At 37.6% G+C, this 22,136-nt stretch overlaps 1 protein-coding gene across 1 annotated transcript in view; it reads left to right on the top strand.

The window, feature by feature from the left end:
- UNC5C (unc-5 netrin receptor C) overlaps nucleotides 1–22,136 on the top strand; it is a 345,841-nt gene that overhangs the window by 207,892 nt on the left and 115,813 nt on the right. The window contains exon 2 of the mRNA XM_069485492.1: nucleotides 6,045–6,266. Coding sequence (XP_069341593.1) covers nucleotides 6,045–6,266 — 222 coding nt within the window. The remainder of the gene's footprint in view (nucleotides 1–6,044; nucleotides 6,267–22,136) is intronic.

The following is a 22,136-nucleotide window of genomic DNA, read 5'->3' on the forward strand; positions in this document are numbered from 1 at the left end:
TAAACATTCACGTAGAGTAAATAGCATTTGCAGCTGATCATTTTTTTCTCATTAAATACATATAGATACAGCCATGCTGGATATTTACATACTCAGAAGTTTTCCTTTATTATTTTGCTTGAGGAGAGTTGGCTTGCTTGTTGAATTTCCAAAACTTACTCTAGAAAAGAAAATTTTTTAGATAAAATTTCATAAAAGGACACTTTCTAAAATACCACTATATCTGAGAATTAATGCTGACACTTGTTATTTTTGTCTAGAACAAGAATCAGAATTACCTTAGCTTGCGTAGCTTGATGGTGAGGAAGTTATTATCTGGGCCAACTTCCACGGTTGAGTATGGTACCCAGGCCATCTGTTCCAAGTGAGGAAGGCGAGGATTTCACAATACCCCGTGAGACCAGTGATAATCAGCGCATTTGCATTTTGTCATATGTATCCCGCCATACATATATACTAATTTAGGGTCTTGATTTTCTTTGTTAATATCATTTGCAATATCTGCATTGAGTATAGAAATGACATGCCATATTGACTAATGGGCATTCATCCAGGGCACAGATAATATTATAAGAAATATTAACAAACTAATATGCTGTGGTTGGTTAAGGCATCTCTCTAGACTAACGAAGAGATGGGTTCTGCAGAAACTATTAATAGAATGGTATGTAAAACAAACACTGGATTTATCATATAAAGAAAACATTTCTAATGATAGAAATCATTCCTTAACGAGTTGCATTTTAACTGTTAACAAACACCTTGAAAAATCAATACTGTATGTAACTTCAAACCAAACAAAGCTATAGTAACCAAAACAGCATAGTACTGGCACAAAAATAGAGGCATAGACCAATGGAACAGAGCAGAAAACTCAGATATAAAACCACCTACGTATAGCCAACTGATCTTTGACAAAGCAGACAGCAATATACACTGGGGAAAAGAAGCCCTGTTCAAGAAATGGTGCTGGGAAAATTGGATAGCCACATCAGAAGAATGAAATAGGACCCCTGTCTCTTATCATTCATAAAAATTAATTCAAGCTGAATAAGGGGCTTAAATGTAAAGCGTGAAACCATAAGAATTCTAGAGGAAAATGTAGGAAAAACTCCTCTAGATATTGACGTAGGCAAAGAATTTATGAACAAGACCCCAAAGGCAATCACAGCAACAACAAAAGTAAATAAATGGGAGTTGATGAAATTAAAAAGCTTTTGCACAGCCAAGGAAATAATCAACAGAGCAAATAGACAACCTACAGAATGGGAGAAAATATTCACAAGCTGTTTATCTGATAAAGGGCTAATAACCAGAATCTGCAAAGAACTCAAGCAAATCAGCAATAAAAATCAAATGACCCTTTCAAAAAGTAGGCAAAAGATATGATCAGAAGCTTTGGAAGAGAAGATAGACAAATGGGCAATAAATATGAGTAAGTGCTCAACGTCACTAATCATCAGGGAAATGCAAATTAAAACCACAATGAGATCTCACCTTACACCTGTTAGAATGGCTTTTATTAAAAAGTCCAAAAAGAATAGATGCCAGCACGGATGCAGAGAAAAAGGAACGCTTCTACACTGCGATTAGTACAAGCTCTATGGAAAACAGTATGGAGATACCTCAAAGAACTAAAAGTCGACCTACGATTTAATCCAGCAATCCCACTACCGGGTATTTACCCAAAGGAAAAGAAATCATTTTATCAAAAAGACACCTACCCTCGAATGTTTATTGCAACACAATTCGCAAATGCAAAGATGTGGAATCTACCCAAGTGCCCATCAATTCATGAGTGGATTAACAAAATGTGGTATATGTAGCCTATAGAATACTACTCAGCCGTGAAGAAGGATGAGTTAATGCCTTTTGCAACAATTTGGTTGGAACTGGAGACCATTCTCCTAAGTGAAGTATCTCAACAATGGAAAAACAAACACCACATGTGCTCCCTATTAAATTGGAACTAACTAATGAGCACACGTGCATAGAGGGAAGTAAAACTCAAGGGAAATGGAGCAAGGGATGGGGGAAAAGGGAATGGACAATAACCTACCTAATGGGTACAATGACCACTATCTGGGTGACAGGCACACTTATAACCATGACTCAAGCATTATAAAAGTGATCCATGTAACCAAAAATATTTGTACCCCTGTCATACTTTGAAATTAAAAAATATTAAAAGTGAAAACATTAAAAAATACTTTAAAAAGTTGAAAGATTGCAAGCCACTTATACTTGAGGATTTAATAATATTAAAATAATAAATGCCAAAAAAGTTATGAAAAAAATTTTGAATTTTGTCAAATGCTTTTTGTTACGATGCTAAAATGGTTTTTCTTTTATGCTTACTCATATGGTGAATTATCATTGCTTTTCTAATGTGAAAGCAACCTTACATGATAGTTATGATGTATTATTTTCGTGTATTACTGGATTCAAGTTGCTGAAATTTTGTTTAGAATGTTTGCATTCGTGTTCACAAGTGTGTTGGTCTGTAGTTCTCTTTTCTTACAATGTCTTTGTTTGGTTTAGCTATCAAGATAATGCCACCCTCGTAGAATGGGTTAGGAAGCCTTTGCTCATTTTCAATCTTCCATAAGAGTTTGTGGAACATCGTTATTATTAATTTTTTAACACAGAATTCACCAGTAATACCAACTGGGTCTGGAGTTTTCTTTGTAGGAGAGTTTTTTAACTATAAATTCAATTTCTTTAATGGACATAGGGCTATTAAGGTTATCTATTTATTCTTGAGTGGGTTTTGATAGTTTGTGTCTTTTGAGGAAATTGTTTATCTTGGTCTAAGCTGTTGAATTTATTCACATAAAATTGTTCATAAAATCCACTCTATCATTAATATTTGTAGATTCTGTAGAGATATCACCAGTTCTCTCATTTCTGATATTGGTAATTTGCATTTTCTGTTTTTTTTACTGATCAGTATGGCTTTTTCATTCTTACCAATACTCTCAGAGAACAATTTTTTAGTTCATTAATTTTCCCTATTGTTTTTCTGATTTTTATTCTGATGATTTCTGATCTGATCTTTATTATTGCTTTATTCTTACTGTGGGTTTTATTCACTCTTCTTTTGCTAGTTTTCTAAGGTGAAAAATGACATCATTAACCTTCTAATGTAGGCATTTAGTGCTATAAACTAACTCCTACGTACTGTTTAATGGCCTATCACAAAGTTTGATATGTTACATTTGGATTTTCCTTCAGTTGAAACTATTTTCTAATTTCCCTTTTTATTTCTTTTTGACCAGTGGTTCACTTAGAAGTATGTTATTTCTAAATATTTGATGAGTTTCCACAGATCTTTCTAACACTGTTTTCTAATTTAATTTCATTTTGGTCAGAGAATATATTTTGTGTTGACTTGAATTCTAACTTTTTGAGCATTTTTTAGGGCCCAGAATATAGTCCTTGGTAAATGTAATATATATCTTTAAAAATAATGTGTGTTCTGCTCTTGTTAGTGTGGAGTGTGCCATAAATGTCAATCAGATCAAGTTGGTTGATGGTGTTGTTTAGATATTCTACGTTCGTAGTGATTGTCTACTTCTTTGATCAATGAGTAATAGAGATGTACTGAAATCTAAAAAAAACCAAAAAGAAGTAGGTTTATTTCTCTTTACTTGTAGTGATCATCGTGTCTTAAAACTCAAAATTAAGGAAATATAAAGTTAGTTTGCTTATACTTTTTCTAAATATTAAATCATTTTTTAACCTCGGCACTTAATAGAGTGACTTTCGCCTTGAAAACATATTTCTCAGCTTCTGATAGTCTTTTCAGTAGTTTATAATAAATAATGAGAAGAAAGAGATACATGGCTTGACAAGACAGGATAATCAATTTTTAGTGCCTTTCTATGAAGTTTTTCTGCAGTGTATGAATGTATAAACACTTTTGCTACATTTTTGAAAAGAGTAAGGTAGTATGCGATCATCTGATATCTTGCAGTCATTCCTTTCAAAGGAGCAAGTTTCACCTTCTGAAACAATGGCTGAAAGAAAGGCTCTTTATAATTTGCGTATTTAAATAAATATATAGTTATGAAATGCATTCACATGTTTTAGTGTGTACATACACCCATAGTAAAAAAATAAAATATAGTTGACTGCTTTCATGAATAATAATAATTAAAAACAACAGGTAACCATCTGTAGAATGTAAGTCTCGTATTTTGTGGCGCTTCATTGATTATCTGAACATACATCATAACATAGTAAGTGCTTTCAAAGGAAAAAAAAACTGCATAAGGCCTTCAAGACATCGGTTTCATGCTGATGGATTTGTCAATAGTTCAGTTCCTCCTGCCTTTGCCTTTCTGAGCTATGTTTATTTAAGCAGTCTTGAGAGTTCTTGCATATTGACTGAAGGAACTGAAATTGATGGAAACAAGGTTATTCTTTAGTGAGCTGACAGTTTGGGTCCTTGATGTTCAACAATGGAAAAACTAGAAATGATGCCCTGCCAAAAGAAAGCATATTAAGGCAGTAAAGTGAGAAAGCAAGCTAGCTGCAGCAAACATCACTTCCATTTCAGTGTCAGGAATTTACAATTGTGCAGCAGCTTTGAAAGCTAGTTTTGTGTGTGAAGCAAGTAAAGTCGATTTTTACTGCAAAAAGATTGGTGGAGACCAGACATCATTACTTTTGACAGCTATCCCATGACTTAGATGGAAAAAGTCCCAGGCCAGGTTTCTTAGGGGACAGATGTCCACTTCAGCAATGGCTATCTCCCCAAATAGGGCAACAACTGAATAAATAATGTAATGAATTTCAAGGTGACATCTTAGGAACCAGTCTTTGCTAATGCCACATCCTCTATTTGCTAATGCATATATGTACTTTTAAAGAACTTTTAATTTTCAACTCAGAGTTTTAACCTTACATATTAGCCTAGGATACTTAACCAATTTGGGGACTTAATAATAGTTTTGTTCTCCTCTGTCCCTCATAGGAAGATAATTATCTGGCTTAACTTATCTACAGGGTATTGGAAAGACTCTTTTTACCTTGACTTTTGTAAAACATGATAGTAGGTTTTATTTAAAAAAAAAAAAAAAAAAACTTTTATGATTTTTGACTTTTTATTTGGAATCATGCAAAACCCAACTTAAAAATGTACCTCAAGGTGTGCAAACATCTCAAGTGTTTTTTAGGTTTTGTTTATTCAATGGTATTGGAACATCAGGGTGGAAGCAATATATTTGTTAATTTTCAGCTCTATCAAAATGAGACTATTGCTCGTCATGATAACACTGAGTGATATTCTAAGGAGATTAGGTGTTACTAGTTACATAGCACCACATGACGCTTGAGGTATAGTTTCAAAATAAGACTAAATAGCAGTTCTAGACTCTAGACTCTGCTGTGGCTCCTTAGCATAATTCTGAGCTCAATAAATATTTTTTTGGCTGAATGAATGAACGAATGAATATTTTGCACAGTGATATCTTTTGAAAATAACAATAGGTTTGAATCTGAACTGAAAGATCCTTAATTCATGTTTCTGGTGTTTCTATTCCGCTCTTTGCAAAGATTTGTCTATAAGACTATGCTTTTCGAAGAAACTTGCCTTATGAATTTGCTTTTGCTTTTGTCTGCTCTCAAAGGGTAACACTGCGGATTGGGAAGCGTTGTGATACATTAGGAAAATCACAGTTTTTGACCGAGACAAACTTGAATTCCAGTTTCAGGTCTGCTGTTCATGACCTGTGTGCTCAGGGCAACTGACCCATCCTCCCTGCTGTTGAGTTTTGCCCTGTGTAAAAAGGAGAATAAAAACTCAGATCCTTTATTGTGAGCAGCCGATCAATAGATCTAACATACTGCCTGGCACCTGGCACAAAGCAGGCATTCACATCCCTTAATTTTAATATGGTTTAATTAATATTCATTGTTAATATTTAATATTATTTAATGTTAATTGTTCATTTACAAGTCATCATTTTTGCATGACGAGCAAGTAAAATTCAAGTTGTTACAATATTTTGACCATTTTTCACTTTCTTCTTGTTTCGTAGACGATGACTTTTTTCACGAGCTCCCAGAAACTTTTCCATCTGACCCCCCTGAGCCTCTGCCGCATTTCCTCATCGAGCCTGAAGAAGCTTACATCGTGAAGAACAAGCCCGTGAACCTGTATTGCAAAGCCAGCCCTGCCACTCAGATCTACTTCAAGTGCAACAGCGAGTGGGTTCATCAGAAGGACCACATAGTAGACGAGCGGGTAGACGAAACCTCCGGTAAGTTTCCCTCTGCATCTGGATTGCAGTTCAAGACCCACTCACTGACTCCTTTGGCCCGTGTCGTGCTATTATTTCAATCAGTGAAGTTGCAAATGGAGTTGTTATCCTTTGGCAAAGAGTTTTCAATCGGTTTGGTTAAGATTTGGTGATCTTGTTCCATGCATTGCAAAGTAAAATGCGATGAATAAATCTTGACTTGGTTCTTGTTGCACTGTGTGAAATTAAAACTTGATTCATGATTTAAGAAGACAAATAATGTGAATAAACAGACTGAAATAATGGTAAATGCCCCAGTAAAAGATGTCCTTGAACCGTACCTGTGTAATTGTCAGATCTTAAATACCCTTAGATCTGGGGAGCACGTTCAACTAGGATAAATTGAACTTGAGTACATCACTGTCTAATGTTAATTCAGGTACATAGTTTTCCCTTATATATTTTTAAAGGAATTTATAAATGTTGTAGATTCCAATTATCCTGTATCACTGATTTACATCCAGAAAGGAATCCTAACTCTCTAACTCTTATCTAAAGGTGAATTGAGGTGATTGAGAACAGTGATAGTATAGGATCCAGGAACAGGAGAAATGGTTTATGTAGCTACTTTCTGGGTGGGTCTTGGTCAGAATGTCTTTGCCCCTGGCATGGTTAAACTCCTGACATTCTTGCTCTGTAAATATCACCCTTAAAGATAAAACCCTAGAGGTGAGTAAAAGATAAAACAGATTGCAATAACCTCTGTGGGGTTTGGATTAACTATAAGGAAACTTCCTTGATAGCAATTTTTTACTCTACAGTGGATAACTTAGGATAGTTGTGGAATCTTCTAGAATCCTTCCGAATTGGAAAGATAGCTACCTTTCTATGATGGTTTAAATGTTTTTGCTCCACAACAGGGAGAATAACTCTTTGAGCTTTCAGATCTCCTCCAGATCTATGATTTTATAATATTGACATATATCTTAAGTATTAAGGCTTCGTTGTTAAACATGTCCAAGCTAAAGTGTGACTAATAAGACAAAAATCAAAGCATTTAGATACTTTCATTATTCTTCATAGATATTAAAATGGATATACATTTTCAAAACCGAAATGGTAAGTAATTCATATTTATGCCCAAGTGTTGGATTAACCGGGGGCGAGCAGAGACTAGCACGAGGGAGCACAGTACTTTCAATGTCCCTAAAATATCAAGAGCACATTGAGGTGATGGGACATAAAGAAAAAGAATAGGCTATGAAAGGACTGAGAAAAGGCAACTTTTATAAAAGCATGTGGGGCACATACTTTGTAACAGAAACAGTCTTAGAAAATCAGGTGGCGACTCGTACATAATTGCTTGTCATTTTGCAAATCAATATGCTCACTGAATTCAAGCTGATAACTGCGGAAATAACTGGGTCTCCGATTGCGGGGTAGCTTACTTGAGGGAATTGTCCCACCTCTTGCTCTAATTACTCAGAAAATAACTCCACCAGATGTCTTCGAAATCTCGAGTGCATTGAGTTTTATTTGTTTCAGCTCATTTATTTGTACAGATTTCAAGCCCATAAGCTTTTAATGATAAGAGGGAAAAGAAAAGAAATCACAAAAGCTAAAGTGAAAGTTACAACATGTGCCTTTCCCAAGCTAATAAAAATGCCTGTGTGGGAAGATCATGAATAAAAGCAAAACTGCTCTGATATTGAGTCCTCCTACCAACTTTATGCTATGCTTTGTTGGAAACACACACACACACAGATTGCTTTCTACAAAACATTTATTTTCTATATTTCTACACAAAATTAATTAATATAATTATACATGCACTGATGAACGAAACTACCTTTTAATGTAACTGTAAAATAAAATACATGGCATGTTTTCATTCAGATTCAAGAGGGATGGATCAGAGTTAGGGAAGATTTGGGCGAGCCAATGCTAGCACAGGACTCCTAAGATTCAGGAATAGAGTGAAATGCAATAGAACTTTTTGTTGGCTTTCATTTTCATCTCGAATTTTACAAGAAAGGCAGCATCCAGGCAAAAGTTGCCATACTAGAAGCAGGTAAATATTACCTTTAAATATAGGAAAAAGCCAAAGATGCCCACGGATACCAGTATTAATTAGTATTGTTCTAACCTACTAGCCAGTGCTATTAGACAAGACAAATAATGAATAGGTGTAAAAATTGTAAAGAAACTGGAAAAAATCATTTAAGACACATGGCATGATTTTGCATATCTAGAAAAGTTAGCCAGTTTCGAAGGGAAAAAAAATGAACCTATAATGTCACCAACAGTTTATGAAAAATGATTTGTGAAAATAGCTGGGAGAATTCTGGAATAGTAGTAGAATGAAGAAGGAACCCCAGCTCTTTATAAAGGTAGTATAAAGCTAAGGAAATTAAAAGGGTTTGATCTTAGCAAAGGACAAGACACACAGATTAATGGGTTACAATGGAGACCAGGAAATACTCAAAGACCTAAGACTTTTTAGAATGTGATAAAGATTGGTTTTTCAACCAATGAGGAAAAGAGTTTATTCAGTACATGGGTTGAGATGACGAGATGGGCAGTTGGAAAATATAAAAATAAACAAAGCAAGCTTTAATGCTGTCTAATTCTGTAGAATAACATAAATTCTAGCTGTTAGGGCTTAGAGTCATCATCATAACCATCGTCACTAGGAGAAAATTTTGGCAGTCTATTGGTTGGTTGGTTAGTTTCAGTGGTGTGCAAAGCCTTTTTAAATAAGACACAAAATCTATAAGCCTTACAGGAAAGCATTATTAAATTAAATATCCAAAGCAAGTAAACCACAAACAAAACCAAGGAACAGATTTAAAAAACTAGTTATATTATCCATAGATATATATTAGCCAAAGGACTAATTTAATAAATAGCTCCTAAACTGTATTTAAGAAAAAGACTGAGGCATCTATCTAGAATTCAAAAAAATCAACATGAAAAAAATCAACCCCATCAATAAATGGGTGAAGGACAGGAAGAGAAACTTTTCAAAAGAAGACAGAATAATGGCCAGCAAACATATTAAAAAAAAAAAAAAACTCAACATCTCTAATCATTAGGGAAATGCCAATCAAAACCACAAGGAGATACCACCTAACTCCAATAAGATTGGCCTGTATCAAAAAATCCCAAAGCAACAAATGCTGGCGAGGATGTAGAGAGATGGGAACACTCTTACACTGCTGGTGGGACTGCAAATTAGTGCAACCTCTGTGGAAAAGAATTTGGAGATACCTCAGAGACCTACAAGTAGGACTACCATTTGATCCAGCAACAGCACTATTAAGCATCTACCCAAAGGAACAAAAGTCATTCTATAATAAAGACATCTGCACTCGAATGTTTATGGCAGCACAACTCGCTATAGCAAGGATGTGGAAACAACCCAAGTGCCCGTCAATCCACGAGGGGATTAATAAAATATGGTATATGTATACAACGGAATATTACTCAATTATAAGAAACGACGGTGATCTAGCCCCTCTTATATTTTCCCAGATAGAGCTTGAGCCCAACCTCCGAAGTGAGGTGTCACAAGAATGGAAGAATAGGCACCACATGTACTCGCCATCAAGCTGACACTGACTGATCAACACTAAGCTGCTCACACAGTATAATATTCTTTTGGGGTAGGGGCCTTGGGGGTGGGTAAACTCACAGCTAATGGATGCGGTGAGTGTTGGCGGGGGTGGAGAAGGTCATGTCTCAAATCATGGTTGGGTTGTGGCAAAGTCATAACACGTAACCCAAATGTTTGTACCCCCATAATTTCCTGAAATAAAAAAAATTGCAAAAAGGAAAAGACCGGCCATCCAATGGAAAATTGAGCAGATTTTGAACATGAAGATACAGAAAAAGAAATGCAAATGATAAATAAGCATCTAGGGAGATGTTGTCAGGATCAAAACATTTGTTACTATACAGTGTTGGTGAAAGGCATTAACTTTGTTAATGGGGGTATAAATTGGTACAATCTTTTCGAAGGCCAATTTGAAAATACCGTCAATGTTGAAAGGTGTACACCTTTCACTAATTACAAGTCTAGGAACTATCTGAAAATAAAATTCCAAATGTGCACAAAGATTTGCGTACAAAGTTGTCTACTACACCCTTGTTGCAGTTACATACCAAGGACGGTTCATCCCTAGGATGGAATTCTGTGATAATTTTTAAAACAATGAAGTTGTTCCACATGTGAAGCTGTGGAAAAATCTCTCAGATAAAATTTTTCATGAAAACCAAAGTACAGAACAATGCATGTGATAGGTTCCCATTGAATAAAGAAAGAGAACGCACATATATTTGAATATGGATTGAATTTTTCTGGAGAAATACACAACAAGCAGTTGACAGCTTAGAATCTGGGGTGATAAAGAGACTTTTTATTGTTTGATTTTTTTTTCAATCCCACCAATGTATTATTTCCATAATAAATAATGAAACCTGAAAAAAAAAAAAAGCCCATACTACTTTATTGCATTTCTTTGCTTGCTATCATAAATCTCCAATATGGACAAATATTGGGTGGAAAGTTGTAGACCTTTTATATTAGAGCTTTTTGCTTTCCTGTGAGATCAGAAATATTGTGAATGGAATTGAAATAGAGGCATTTGTGGGGTTTTTATTCCCTTAAGCTCGAATCAGTCTGCAACTTGTGTCCTAAACACTCCACTGAATAGAGTCTGACTATAGAATTGTTAGGGCCTTAGTGGTTCTTAATAGCAAGAAATGGTAGAATTCATTAAGTCTTGAAATATATTGCAAATCAGAGAGGTTTTCTTGGCACTTAAAAAAAATCGAACTGGTTATCAGATGAGAAAACAGAAAAGTCATTGCAAACAAATTTGTTTTTACAGATACCTCTGCCTAACAATAATATTGGTAAGCATATTTAGTGACAATCAGCTACATCCCTTTGCAACTAAGAAAGATGAACTGCATTTAATAAAATCTCTGTCAAAGATACCTTTACATTGAAAAACTACAAAACAATAAAACTGAAAAAAGAAAAAGGTCTTTTCCTACTCAGAAAATTCTTCGTTTTAAATTATGAAACCATTAAATAGGAAACAGACAATTATTTGTATTTACTGAGCATGGCTATGCCACCGATGGTTACAAAATGTACCCATTCAAGATGATTCATTACCATTACTCTTTGCCTTTCTATAATTGCATTTTGCATTTTGCATTTTGCATTTCCATGTTGCATTTCTTGCATATATATGATATAAGAAACAGAAAAGTGGAAGACAGCATAAGTTAGGTGATTCAGAAATTTTCAATATTCAGAAGTTCTTGATTGGGTAAGATAATAATACATACCTGTGTCACCTTCAAAATTCCGTACAAACCTTGATCTGCTCAAAATTTTATGGTTACATTTTTAAGACAAAACTCAGGCTCAGCTGCTTGATTTCTGTTTACTCGAAGTCTTTTCAACTCTTGTTTCCATGGTACCTAAGATCCACCATCTAAAAGCAATTATTTCTCTTCCATGAAGAAGCAGGGGAGTGTAGAAAACCATGGCTGTTTGGAAATTTTAATAATCCTTGAGATTTTCCTTTTTCATCTTTAATTATTCTCAGATTAGCAGAAAATGTCAATCAGGTCAACACAGCAATTAAAAAAAAAAAAAAAGAAAAAAACCTCCAAGCCTTATACTGCACACCTTGTATGTATTATGTCTTTAAGCATAACAATCTTCTAAGATAATTGCTAAGGTTCCCCTTTTGCAAATGAGGAAACAGGCTGAGCAGGATAAAGAAACTAACTGGCTTCAAATCACATAATGAGGAGATGACACAGCCCAGATATGAACCTAGAACTCTGTGCTTCCAAAACCTTTGCTCTTGGCCCTCTGCCTAGGGTCTCCCTAAATTTTCCAATAATTATTAGACACAGAAGAGTTAGTCTGAAAAAGAGCTCTGCAGTACAATTACTCCTTTTCTCAGGAATAGAAAATCCGCTTCAGAGTGTCAGCTAAATGTGTATCTACCATGCTTTCGTTTGCTTTTCTTGCCCTGTAGGTTTTCCACATGTAGGCCTTTGCGATTCTTTAACGTAATAGCCTAAACGAGTGCTTAGAATTTTATTTTACTTTTTTAATTCTTGAAGGGCTTTCGTATTTGGCCAGTCAGCAAAAGGTGGGCTTTAAAATGGGGGAAGAAAAAAAGAAGATGAAGGCAAGCTACCATTGGGCATGAATTTCAGTGAATTGCTTCTACTCCAAACCTCAGCTCAGAGCTTTAATAGGTATATACCGTGCTCACCCCAGTCTTTTTGCAGAGGTGGCACAGTTGAAAATCTTTCTCCTCGTGTATTCCTCTTGTTGATCTCTCTCCTCTCCATTCCAGCAGAAAGATCAAGATCTCAGCCTCCTCTCTTACTCCAGCAACCACAGTGATCATCAGTTCTGCTAATTTCTTCTTTTTTTTTTTTTTTTTTTTTTGAGACAGAGTCTCACTCTGTTGCCCGGGCTAGAGTGAGTGCCGTGGCGTCAGCCTAGCTCACAGCAACCTCAAACTCCTGGGCTTAAGCGATCCTACTGCCTCAGCCTCCCGAGTAGCTGGGACTACAGGCATGAGCCACCATGCCCGGCTAATTTTTTTGTATATATATTTTAGTTGTCCATATAATTTCTTTCTATTTTTAGTAGAGACGGGGTCTCACTCTTGCTCAGGCTGGTCTCGAACTCCTGACCTTGAGCGATCCACCCGCCTCGGCCTCCCAGAGTGCTAGGATTACAGGCGTGAGCCACCGCGCCCGGCCTAATTTCTTCTTAAATCAGCCTTCTATTTTTAATTCTGGCCTCTCTTCCCCTAGTACAGGCCTTTATTATATACGACTTAGGTTACCTAAGTAGCTCCCTGCACCTTCTTGGTTAGAACCTTTCTGCCAACAGTCCATTCTCCAGGTAGTTATAGGCCTAAAACACAAGTGTTCAAGGGATTATTTAAGTGGTTGTCATTCCACTTCTTAAAATATATGTAATGACCTCCCTTTGTGGCTGGAATAAAGCACTTCCTCCTTGATCTTATCTTCAAAGTCTTCAGTGTAACTGATTCCTAATCAAACTCTATAGCCTTATTCTAACAATTTCACCTCCACCATATGCCCTATATAATAGGCCAATTTGGTTTTTCCTCTTCGCCTGTATTCAGCAAACCATCAGTGTCTTTTAAGTTTTTAGTAGGTGTTATTTTGTAAAACAAACACAAGTTTTGTGTTCAAATAATTTAAGAAACACTGCAATAATTATATGTCCCTTTTGGAGGAAAGTATAAAGTTATCTTACTCTGTTTGGGCTCCCATAAGAAAATACCATAGACGGGGTAGCTGATAACAGAAATTTCTTTCTCATAGATTTGGATTCTGAGCAATCCAAGATCTAGGTCTAGATGCCAGCAGATAAAATGTCTGATGAGGACCTATTTTCCCCTAGACGGTGCCTTCTCGCTGTGTCCTCACAAGGTGAAAGGGGTAAGGGAGAGGGTCTCTCTCTTGGCTCTTTTATAAAAGCAGTAACCCATTCGTGAGGGCTTCCATCATGACCTAATCATTTCCCAAAGGCCTCACCTCCTAATACCTTCACCGGGGGCGTTAGGATTTCAATGTATGGATTTGGAGGGACACGAATATTCAGACCGTAATACATGTATATTAGCACATGACAGTCTTAGGAAAGTTCTGTGGTGGGAAAATCTTCTTTACTGTTTGGCAACTGAACTCTTTGCAGAACCTTTATGAAAATAGCATGAGACCTTACTGTGACACCAGGAAATGATTTAGGAAATGCTGCTCCTACAGTTTGAAAGGGAAATTATGGGGGATTTGCATAATTTTTTCCAAATGATGCATACACTGTTTTCTTTACACTTTTGTGCCTTAGAATCGTAGAAACTTTAATTTAGGAGAACTGTGGCAGTCATTTAGTTAAACTTAATGAATTGTTGGCATGCGTTTCATTAAATTGAATGTAACCAATTATCTGTTATCTTCACTTCATGGACCTACTTATGTCATATGGAACTTCAGAAAATAAGTCTGGTTACATCCTGTCCTGTTATTAATCTTAGAAACTTAAAAGAGAGTAGCACATCTCCTTTACCAAATTATCTCTCCTCTTTAGTCTAAACATTATAAGCTAAGAGTAAGTGCCATGAAATCAGAGGTCATGTCTGCCTTTTTCACTGTTCCAGTTCCATACTTAACTTGATATTGGGTACTTTGTAGGTGCTCAATAAAATATGTGTCAGGCCGGGTACAGTGGCTCTAATCCCAGCAATCTTGGAGGCTGAAGAGGGAGGATCGCTTGAGTTTAGGAGTTTGAGACCATCCTGGGCAACATAGTGAGACCCTGTCCTTACAAAAAAAATACAAAAACTAGGCAGGCATGGTGGCACCGCCTGTAGTCCCAGCTACTTGGGAGGCTGAGGCAGGAGGATCACTTGACCTCAGGAGTTGGAGGTTGCAGTGATCTGTGATAATGCCACTGCACTCTAGCCCAGGCAACAGAACCAGATTTTGTCTCTAAATAAATACTGAATGAATTAATCATTCTTTTTACTATACTTTTCTTCATCTCATCTCTGTCAAAATCCTACTCATTCTTAAATATATCAAATGCAATGTTGGGAATGAATCTTTCTATAAAACCCCAAGTTGCAAGTAAACATGTCTTCATTCCTCTTATTTATACTTCTGTTTTTTCATTATACTCATGTTCTAGTAATATATGTGTATTAAGTTAATCCATATGAAATAATATTCAACCATTTTTGAGATGCAAAAATCATAATTTCTTATAATTTAATTTCATGCTTATTAAATTTATATGTATTTCTATATAATAGATGCACGGGAAATGATCAATGAAAGTTTGCATTGTGAGATTATAGCTACTCATCCTACTAAATTTGAGTAACTGAAATTTAGTAAGACAAACTGATAGTGTGTTTATTGGGAACTTTTCATGAATAGGTAATTTAAAGAATACATAAAGATAGCTTAATTTTCTGTAAGAAGAGTTATTTTACACATTAAGTATACACATCACACCAATTGTTATTCTCCATGTATTAACAAAATAATCATTTTAAACTGAGTTCTCATTAACAGAGTGAACATATTCAAAAGAAATTTAGGTGGATTTCGTTCAAATTTTAGTAAATGATGCATAAAAGTTGGAAACTCTATTTGAGTGTCACTCAATAATTTTTTATTTAAGTCAGTAGGAGTATTGTCTTTGTGAAAATGGAGCTTTAGATCTGCAATATAGTCATCTGCCAATGAAGATAAATGATTCTGGAATATAAATCAATTATTTATTTGATTTCCTTCTCAGAGGAACTTATTCCAATACCAGACACTAACAGTTTTTCTTTTCAGAATGAGGCCAGCCCCAGGGCTGAGTAAATAAAAATAGAAAATTCATAAGGATCTATGTAATACCTGAAGGTTCTTTCACTGAGCTAATCTGATCACTTTACAGGATAGTAGTTGCCAGTTAGTCATAAAGGAATATCAGTTATTCTGAATTATATACTCTTGTGTATTCTTCATTTGTTAGTGTTTGCAACTGATTTATCCTTATTTCACATTGACTTTAAGTCTTTAAACACGTGGATTAACGTGGCAAACATAAGCTCAGCTGTAATTACAAAAACACGACTGGGTCAGGGTTCTAGAACTTGGATTTAGTTGCTGTTTTTACTAAAAAAAAATTCTGTCATTCTATCACTGGTGGCTTAGTGATTTGGGCTTACCTACTCTGTATAACCCTGGTTTTTGTTTCCATTCTTTTCCTGACTTACAAACACCGGTGAGAACTTGAAAATTTTTAGATTACACATTGGATTCTTTCCTTTTCTTTCTTTTTTTTTTTTTTTTTTTTGATAGGGTCTCGCTCTTTTGCCCTGGCTAGAGTGCCGTGGCGTCATCCTAGCTCCCAGCAACCTCAAACTCCTGGGCTCAAGCAATCCTCCTACCTCAGCCTCCCGAGTAGCTGGGACTACAGGCATGCGCCACCGTGCCTGGCTAATTCTTTCTATATATATTTTTAGCTGTCCAAATCATTTCTTTCTATTTTTAGTAGAGACAGGGTCTCACTCTTGCTCAGGCTGGTCTTGAACTCCTGACCTTGAGCAATCCTCCCACCTCAGCCTTCCAGAGTGCTAGGATTACAGGCGTGAGCCACCGCGCCCGGCCTACACATTGGATTCTTGTTGTTTCTAATCGACTGTTGCCATGAAGTTTTTATTGTTTTGTCCATTTTTGGTAATTCCAATATTTGCAGATGTCATTATTATAGACCCTGTTGATACTTCACAACATGCCAACTATCCTGTATTTGCAGAACTATGTAATTTTAATTTAATTATATCCCATGGGAAACATTTTTAATGGTTGAATTAAATACTGTATAGAAAATCTTAATAGCATGTATTTATTGAACAGACATGGCCAAGAACACAATTGCCAAGGCAAGGTGTGAAAACATTACACCTTTCAACGCAACTTTAGCAAGTTGATTTCATTAGAGAGAAACTAGAAATCTTTTAAAATTAAATACAGTGAGAGTTTTTAATGTCATGAACACAAAGGAATTCTCCCCTGCCGATTACCACTCAGAGCAAGGTTACTTGTAATATATCACTCCTCTTTTTTTTTCCCCATTGCTAAGATAAAAGCATTGATTAATATAATTTAATCAAGAATATGCATATAAGTAGATAGGTAAGTACATACATATGTATTTGTGTGTGTTTTTTTTTGCAAATTTGGAAAAGGGAAAATCAAATCCTACCTGCCCTCAGGCCCTACACAGGCTACAATAAAAAGCAGGAGTCCAAGCATCGTTCTTCATCTAGACTACTGGCCACCCAAACAGGGCATTTCAGGAGCAAAAGTAGCACTTGTGTTGCTATAGCAATTTTGCCGTGTTCCCAGCAAACCATGCTTCTGCGGTGGCTTAAGAGTTTTAATATACCTACTTCAAAGTGAGAATAGCAGAATTGTTAAAAGCTGTCGTGTATTTTTTAATCCTAACCTTTGGCTGAAATCTATGAAGGGTTTTGAGAAGAGTCTCTCGTACTTTATTTTCATAGGAAGGAACATGTTGAACAGAGTTTTGGATTGTACAGTGAAACAAATGAGACATCATGTTTAAAAGGAAGTTTAAGAAACAATTTCAGCTTAAAAGAGAGGGTCAGCTTCCTAAAGACCATAGCTTTTCTCCCACAATTTAAATATTCTTTTTTAGTATCTGAACCTGTTGTGCTAAACGTAAATGAACTTGGTTGATAATTATGAGACTGTTGTCCCTTCTGTTCTGTAATGTCATCAGTTGTTACCCGTTCTATTTGTTACTAAATCTTAGTACCCATTATTCTTTCAACAATTTGCTCAGAATGCCAAGCTATTTCTCTTTTCCCAACATTTTTGGCACCTTTAAAGAAACAACAGAGAATTTTTTAGTTAAAAAATTCCACAACTGATGAATGATGTTAATGCTAGCTAAAATCTGAGGCAAGAGGACTGTGCTAACTCTGGATTCTTCTGTCTTCCTCCTTACACACTGTCAATCCTGAGGGAGCCCTTAGCTGGTGATTCTTAGACCCCTCATGCGGATGCCTGGTGAAGTCTCCAGTGTTGCCAGATCGTCTGAAAAGCACATCTGGAGTTACAAAACCAGCGTGTATAACATGAGAGCTACAATTAGGCAAATTTCAGGATCTGGCAAAAAAAAAAAAAAAAAAATAAGCACAGCATGTAGGAAGTATCATACCCCGCCATGAAGAACAACAGTTCAGATTGGGGAAGGCTTGGCCTCGTTCCTAATTTCATCGAAGGTCTTAACCTGATTATAAAAATGTGTTCTGGAAGAAATTTCCCAGAACACGAAGGCAAGAGCAACGAGGAACTATTGGGGGCTGGAGCTGTCAAGTCCAGTCACCCTTGACAGTCACCAGCGGGGAGATTTGAAAACACCTACGTCCTGGCCGCAGCCCTGGAGGTAATGATTTTAATTGCGGACATAGTTTTTCCTTTTGTTTGTTTTCAGCTCTCTAGTGATGATCATGCACAGCCAGGCTTGAAAAGCAGGCCATGAGAGAGACACTATTTATTGTAAAAGCGTCGCATAGATGGAATATGTACATGTGCTGTTCAAACACCATCTGCACTCGAATGTTTATAGCAGCACCATTCACAATTGCAAAGACGTGGAAACAACCCAAGTGTCCATCAATCCATGAGTGGATTAATAAAATGTGATATGTGTATACCATGGGGTACCACTCAGCTATAAGAAACAATGGTGATCTAGCACCTCTTGTATTTTCCTGGATAGAGTTGGAACCCGTTCTACTAAGTGAAGTATCCCAAGAATGGAAAAATAAGCACCACATGTACTCCCCATCAAATTGGTTTCACTGATCATCACCTAAGAGCACATTTAGGAATAACATTAATCGGGTGTTGGGCAGATGTGGGGGGCGATGGGTGTATACATACATAATGAGTGCGATGCGCACTGTCTAGGGGGATGGACATGCTTGAAGCTCTGACTCGGGAGGGGAGGAGGCAGGGCAAGGGCAATATACAGAACGTAAACTTTTGTACCCCCGTAATATGCTGAAATAAAAAAAAACTAAAAAAATAAAAAAAAACCAGCCATGACCCAGAAACTTTACTTGGTGTCTTGTAAGTAGAGAAAAAACCCAAGACCCGATGACTGCACTTGGGAGATCCCAGTCTTGAGAAAGCAAAAGAGAGGAGGGAGAGAGGAAAACCCAGTACACTTTATCACTTGCTCGGGTTTCCCTCTCATTCTGAGAACAAATTCTTGAAAGCCCCGGGTAGCTCTGTGGTGTAGACTTACAGGGTGTAGACAGAGCTCCTGTTCTCTTGAACTCGCTTGGCCCCTGTCTATGCCTGTTACATTGCTAAGGCTGAGGGACAGCAGCCTCCTGGGGGAGGTGGGGGAAATTCTCAGGCTTGAGTGAATTAAAATGGAGCTGGAAAAACCCAGGGGAATGTTGGGTACGAGGCAAGTCAAGGATATGGCAGGGAATGAAGGACCTGCCTCTTCTTATAGCCACAGCCTGGATGGCCCTGGACAATGACGCCCTCTGTGTGAAGTGACCGCAGTGACCCAAAGGCTACCTCCACACGCCCGTTCTGGGGGCATTTGTGAAACCAGGAAAACACTGCATGGCAGACAGCTTTTTCTCACCTTTCTGCTCTGTCAGATTCTTGAGTGTGGAGGCAGCCACTGAATTCCTTTGGTCCCCACGCTCGTTTCCTAGGCCTGTCACAGTAAGTTATGACACATTGGGGGGGCTTAAAAAAACAACAGAAATTTATCTTCTCACAGTTCTGGAGGTTAGAGATCTGCAATCCAGCTACGCTCCCTCGGGGACTCTAGAGGAAAGTGGTTCCTTGTCTCTCTCAGCTTCTGGTGGCTGCCCCGGCACTCCTGGCCTTGTGGCTCCATCGTTGCAGTCTCTGCCGCCATCTTTTCATCACCTCCTCCTCTGTGTCCATCTTCCGCGTGTCTATTACAAGCTCAGCTGGATAATCCACGCTGTTATCCTCACGTGAAGAGCCTTAATGACATTTGCAACGACCTTTTTTTTACCAAATAAAACATATGAAACAATGCTCAACATCTCCAATCATCAGGGAAATGCAAATCAAAACAACAATGAGATATCACTTAACTCCAGTGAGAACAGCCTTTATGAAAAAGTCCCAAAACAATAAATGTTGGCGTGGATGCGGAGAGACAGGAACACTCATACACAGCTGGTGGGACTGCAAACTAGTGCAACCTCTGTGGAAAGCAATATGGAGACACCTCAAAGAGATACAAGTAGACCTACCCTTTGATCCAGCAATCCCATTCCTGGGTATCTACCCAAAAGAACAAAAGCCATTCTATAAAAAAGACTTCTGTACTCGAATGTTCATAGCAGCACAATTCACAATTGCAAAGATGTGGAAACAACCCAAGTGCGCATCAATCCATGAGTGGATTAATAAAATGTGGTATGTGTACGCCATTGGAGTTCTACTCAGGTACAAAAAACAATGGTGATCTAGCACCTCTTGTATTATCCTGGATGGAGCTGGAGCCCATTCTGCTAAGTGAAGTATCCCAAGAATGGAAAAACAAGCACATGTACTCACCATCAAATTGGTATTAACTGATCAACACTTACGTGCACATATAGGAGTAACATTCATCGGGTGTCGGGCAGGTGGGACGGGCAGGAGGGGCTGGGTGTATGCTTAATGAATGTGGTGCACACTTTTGGGGGGATGGACGAGCTTGAAGCTCTTGACTTGGGTGGGGCAAAGGCAATATACGTAACCTAAACATTTGTGCCCCTGTAATATGCTGAAATAAAAAAGAAAAAAAAAGATAGTATTCAGAGGTCCCAGGGGTTCAGACAGGACGTATGTTTTTTTTTGGAGGGGTCCTCATTTAGCCCAGTACGTTCACAGAGCATCTGTCCAGAAAAAGTCACTTCATTGGATGGTGCAAAAGGGACGTGATGGTGGGGACAGGGCAGAAAGGAAAGGCCCTTACCCAGCTGCCCTCCTCGCTCAGTCAGTGTTTCTAAGTCAGCAGCAAGTGTCACAGGCAATGGAAAGGATCCTTAGTGTTCTTTACCGGCTTCCTGAGGCCCCCCGATCTGCCACCTTGTCCTCTGGACCAGAGACAGGGAGAGAAGAGCTCAGCCAGCTCTGCAGGTGGCCCGTGTTCCCTCCTGCCCCCAGCATCCCGGCCAGACCCACACTGTCACTGACGTCCCATCTCACGGATGCCCGAACATGCTCCTGGCCACGTTTCCCATACAAATCACGCACATTCCTTCCCCACGCAGCTGCGAAGCCAAACCCAAATAGCCAATGAAAAGAGCCTCACTTTATAAATTTCCTCTACACACGCGTGCACACACGCATGCTTATTTTTGCTCGGTCTGGCGACACAATGGGAATGTAAACACGTTGCTAATGCAGCCGCTCGCACCGGGCTTCCCAGATGTCTTAAGTTCAATAGATTTTTTTTCCCCCTGATTTGCTCAGCTTCTCCTGGCAAGCGCTAAACAGCCATTACGCCTTTTCCTGCTCATCGAGAGTCATCTGCAGCTACTAAACCGCCTCCAAAGTGCGTCAATTTTGCATGAGTGCTAAGCTGGGCGCTGGGAGACATTACCCAGGGCTGAAGGCCCAGATCATTAGAAAGAGCATGTAAATCCTCTGAACCAGAAATAAAAAGTGCAGAGATTTCCTTTGTGAAGTCCCAACTGCGGCTTTATGTAAAACACGAACCTTTGCAAGATTTTATGTGGTCCCTTTTACCTTCTAAATTTTGCTTTTGCTTTCTTGCTCCCCCCCCCTTTGGCACATGTGTTCTATTTTCTTTCTTTCTTTTCTTTTCTTTCTTTTTTTTTTTTTTTTAAAGCATTGAGATTTCTGTCGGGAACATATGAAATGATAGCTATTCTCCGTCATTATATTTGTTCTTAGGACCCCAGATCCTTCTTTAACGTAATAGAGACGATATTTTAAAGTACTGCTAAGCGATCCCGCGTGTGATAGATTTGTAAAACAAACCTGAAAACCTGCTGAATTGCAAGAAACTTTGAGGGAGGATGGGGTGATACTAAGATATGTGCAGAGGACGTAAGTGACATAAATCTACATTATTCAGTAAGTCTAGAGGTGGGAAGTGTACAGATATTTGCTTATGGACAGAAGTTGGAGTAGAACCTAAACGGAATTGTGAAAATTACGAATGAGAAAGAAGTGATTGTTCTGCTCATTTTTTAAACAGGCACATGT

The sequence above is a fragment of the Eulemur rufifrons genome, chromosome 13, assembly GCF_041146395.1.
Source record: "Eulemur rufifrons isolate Redbay chromosome 13, OSU_ERuf_1, whole genome shotgun sequence".
NCBI classification, from domain to species: domain Eukaryota; kingdom Metazoa; phylum Chordata; class Mammalia; order Primates; family Lemuridae; genus Eulemur; species Eulemur rufifrons.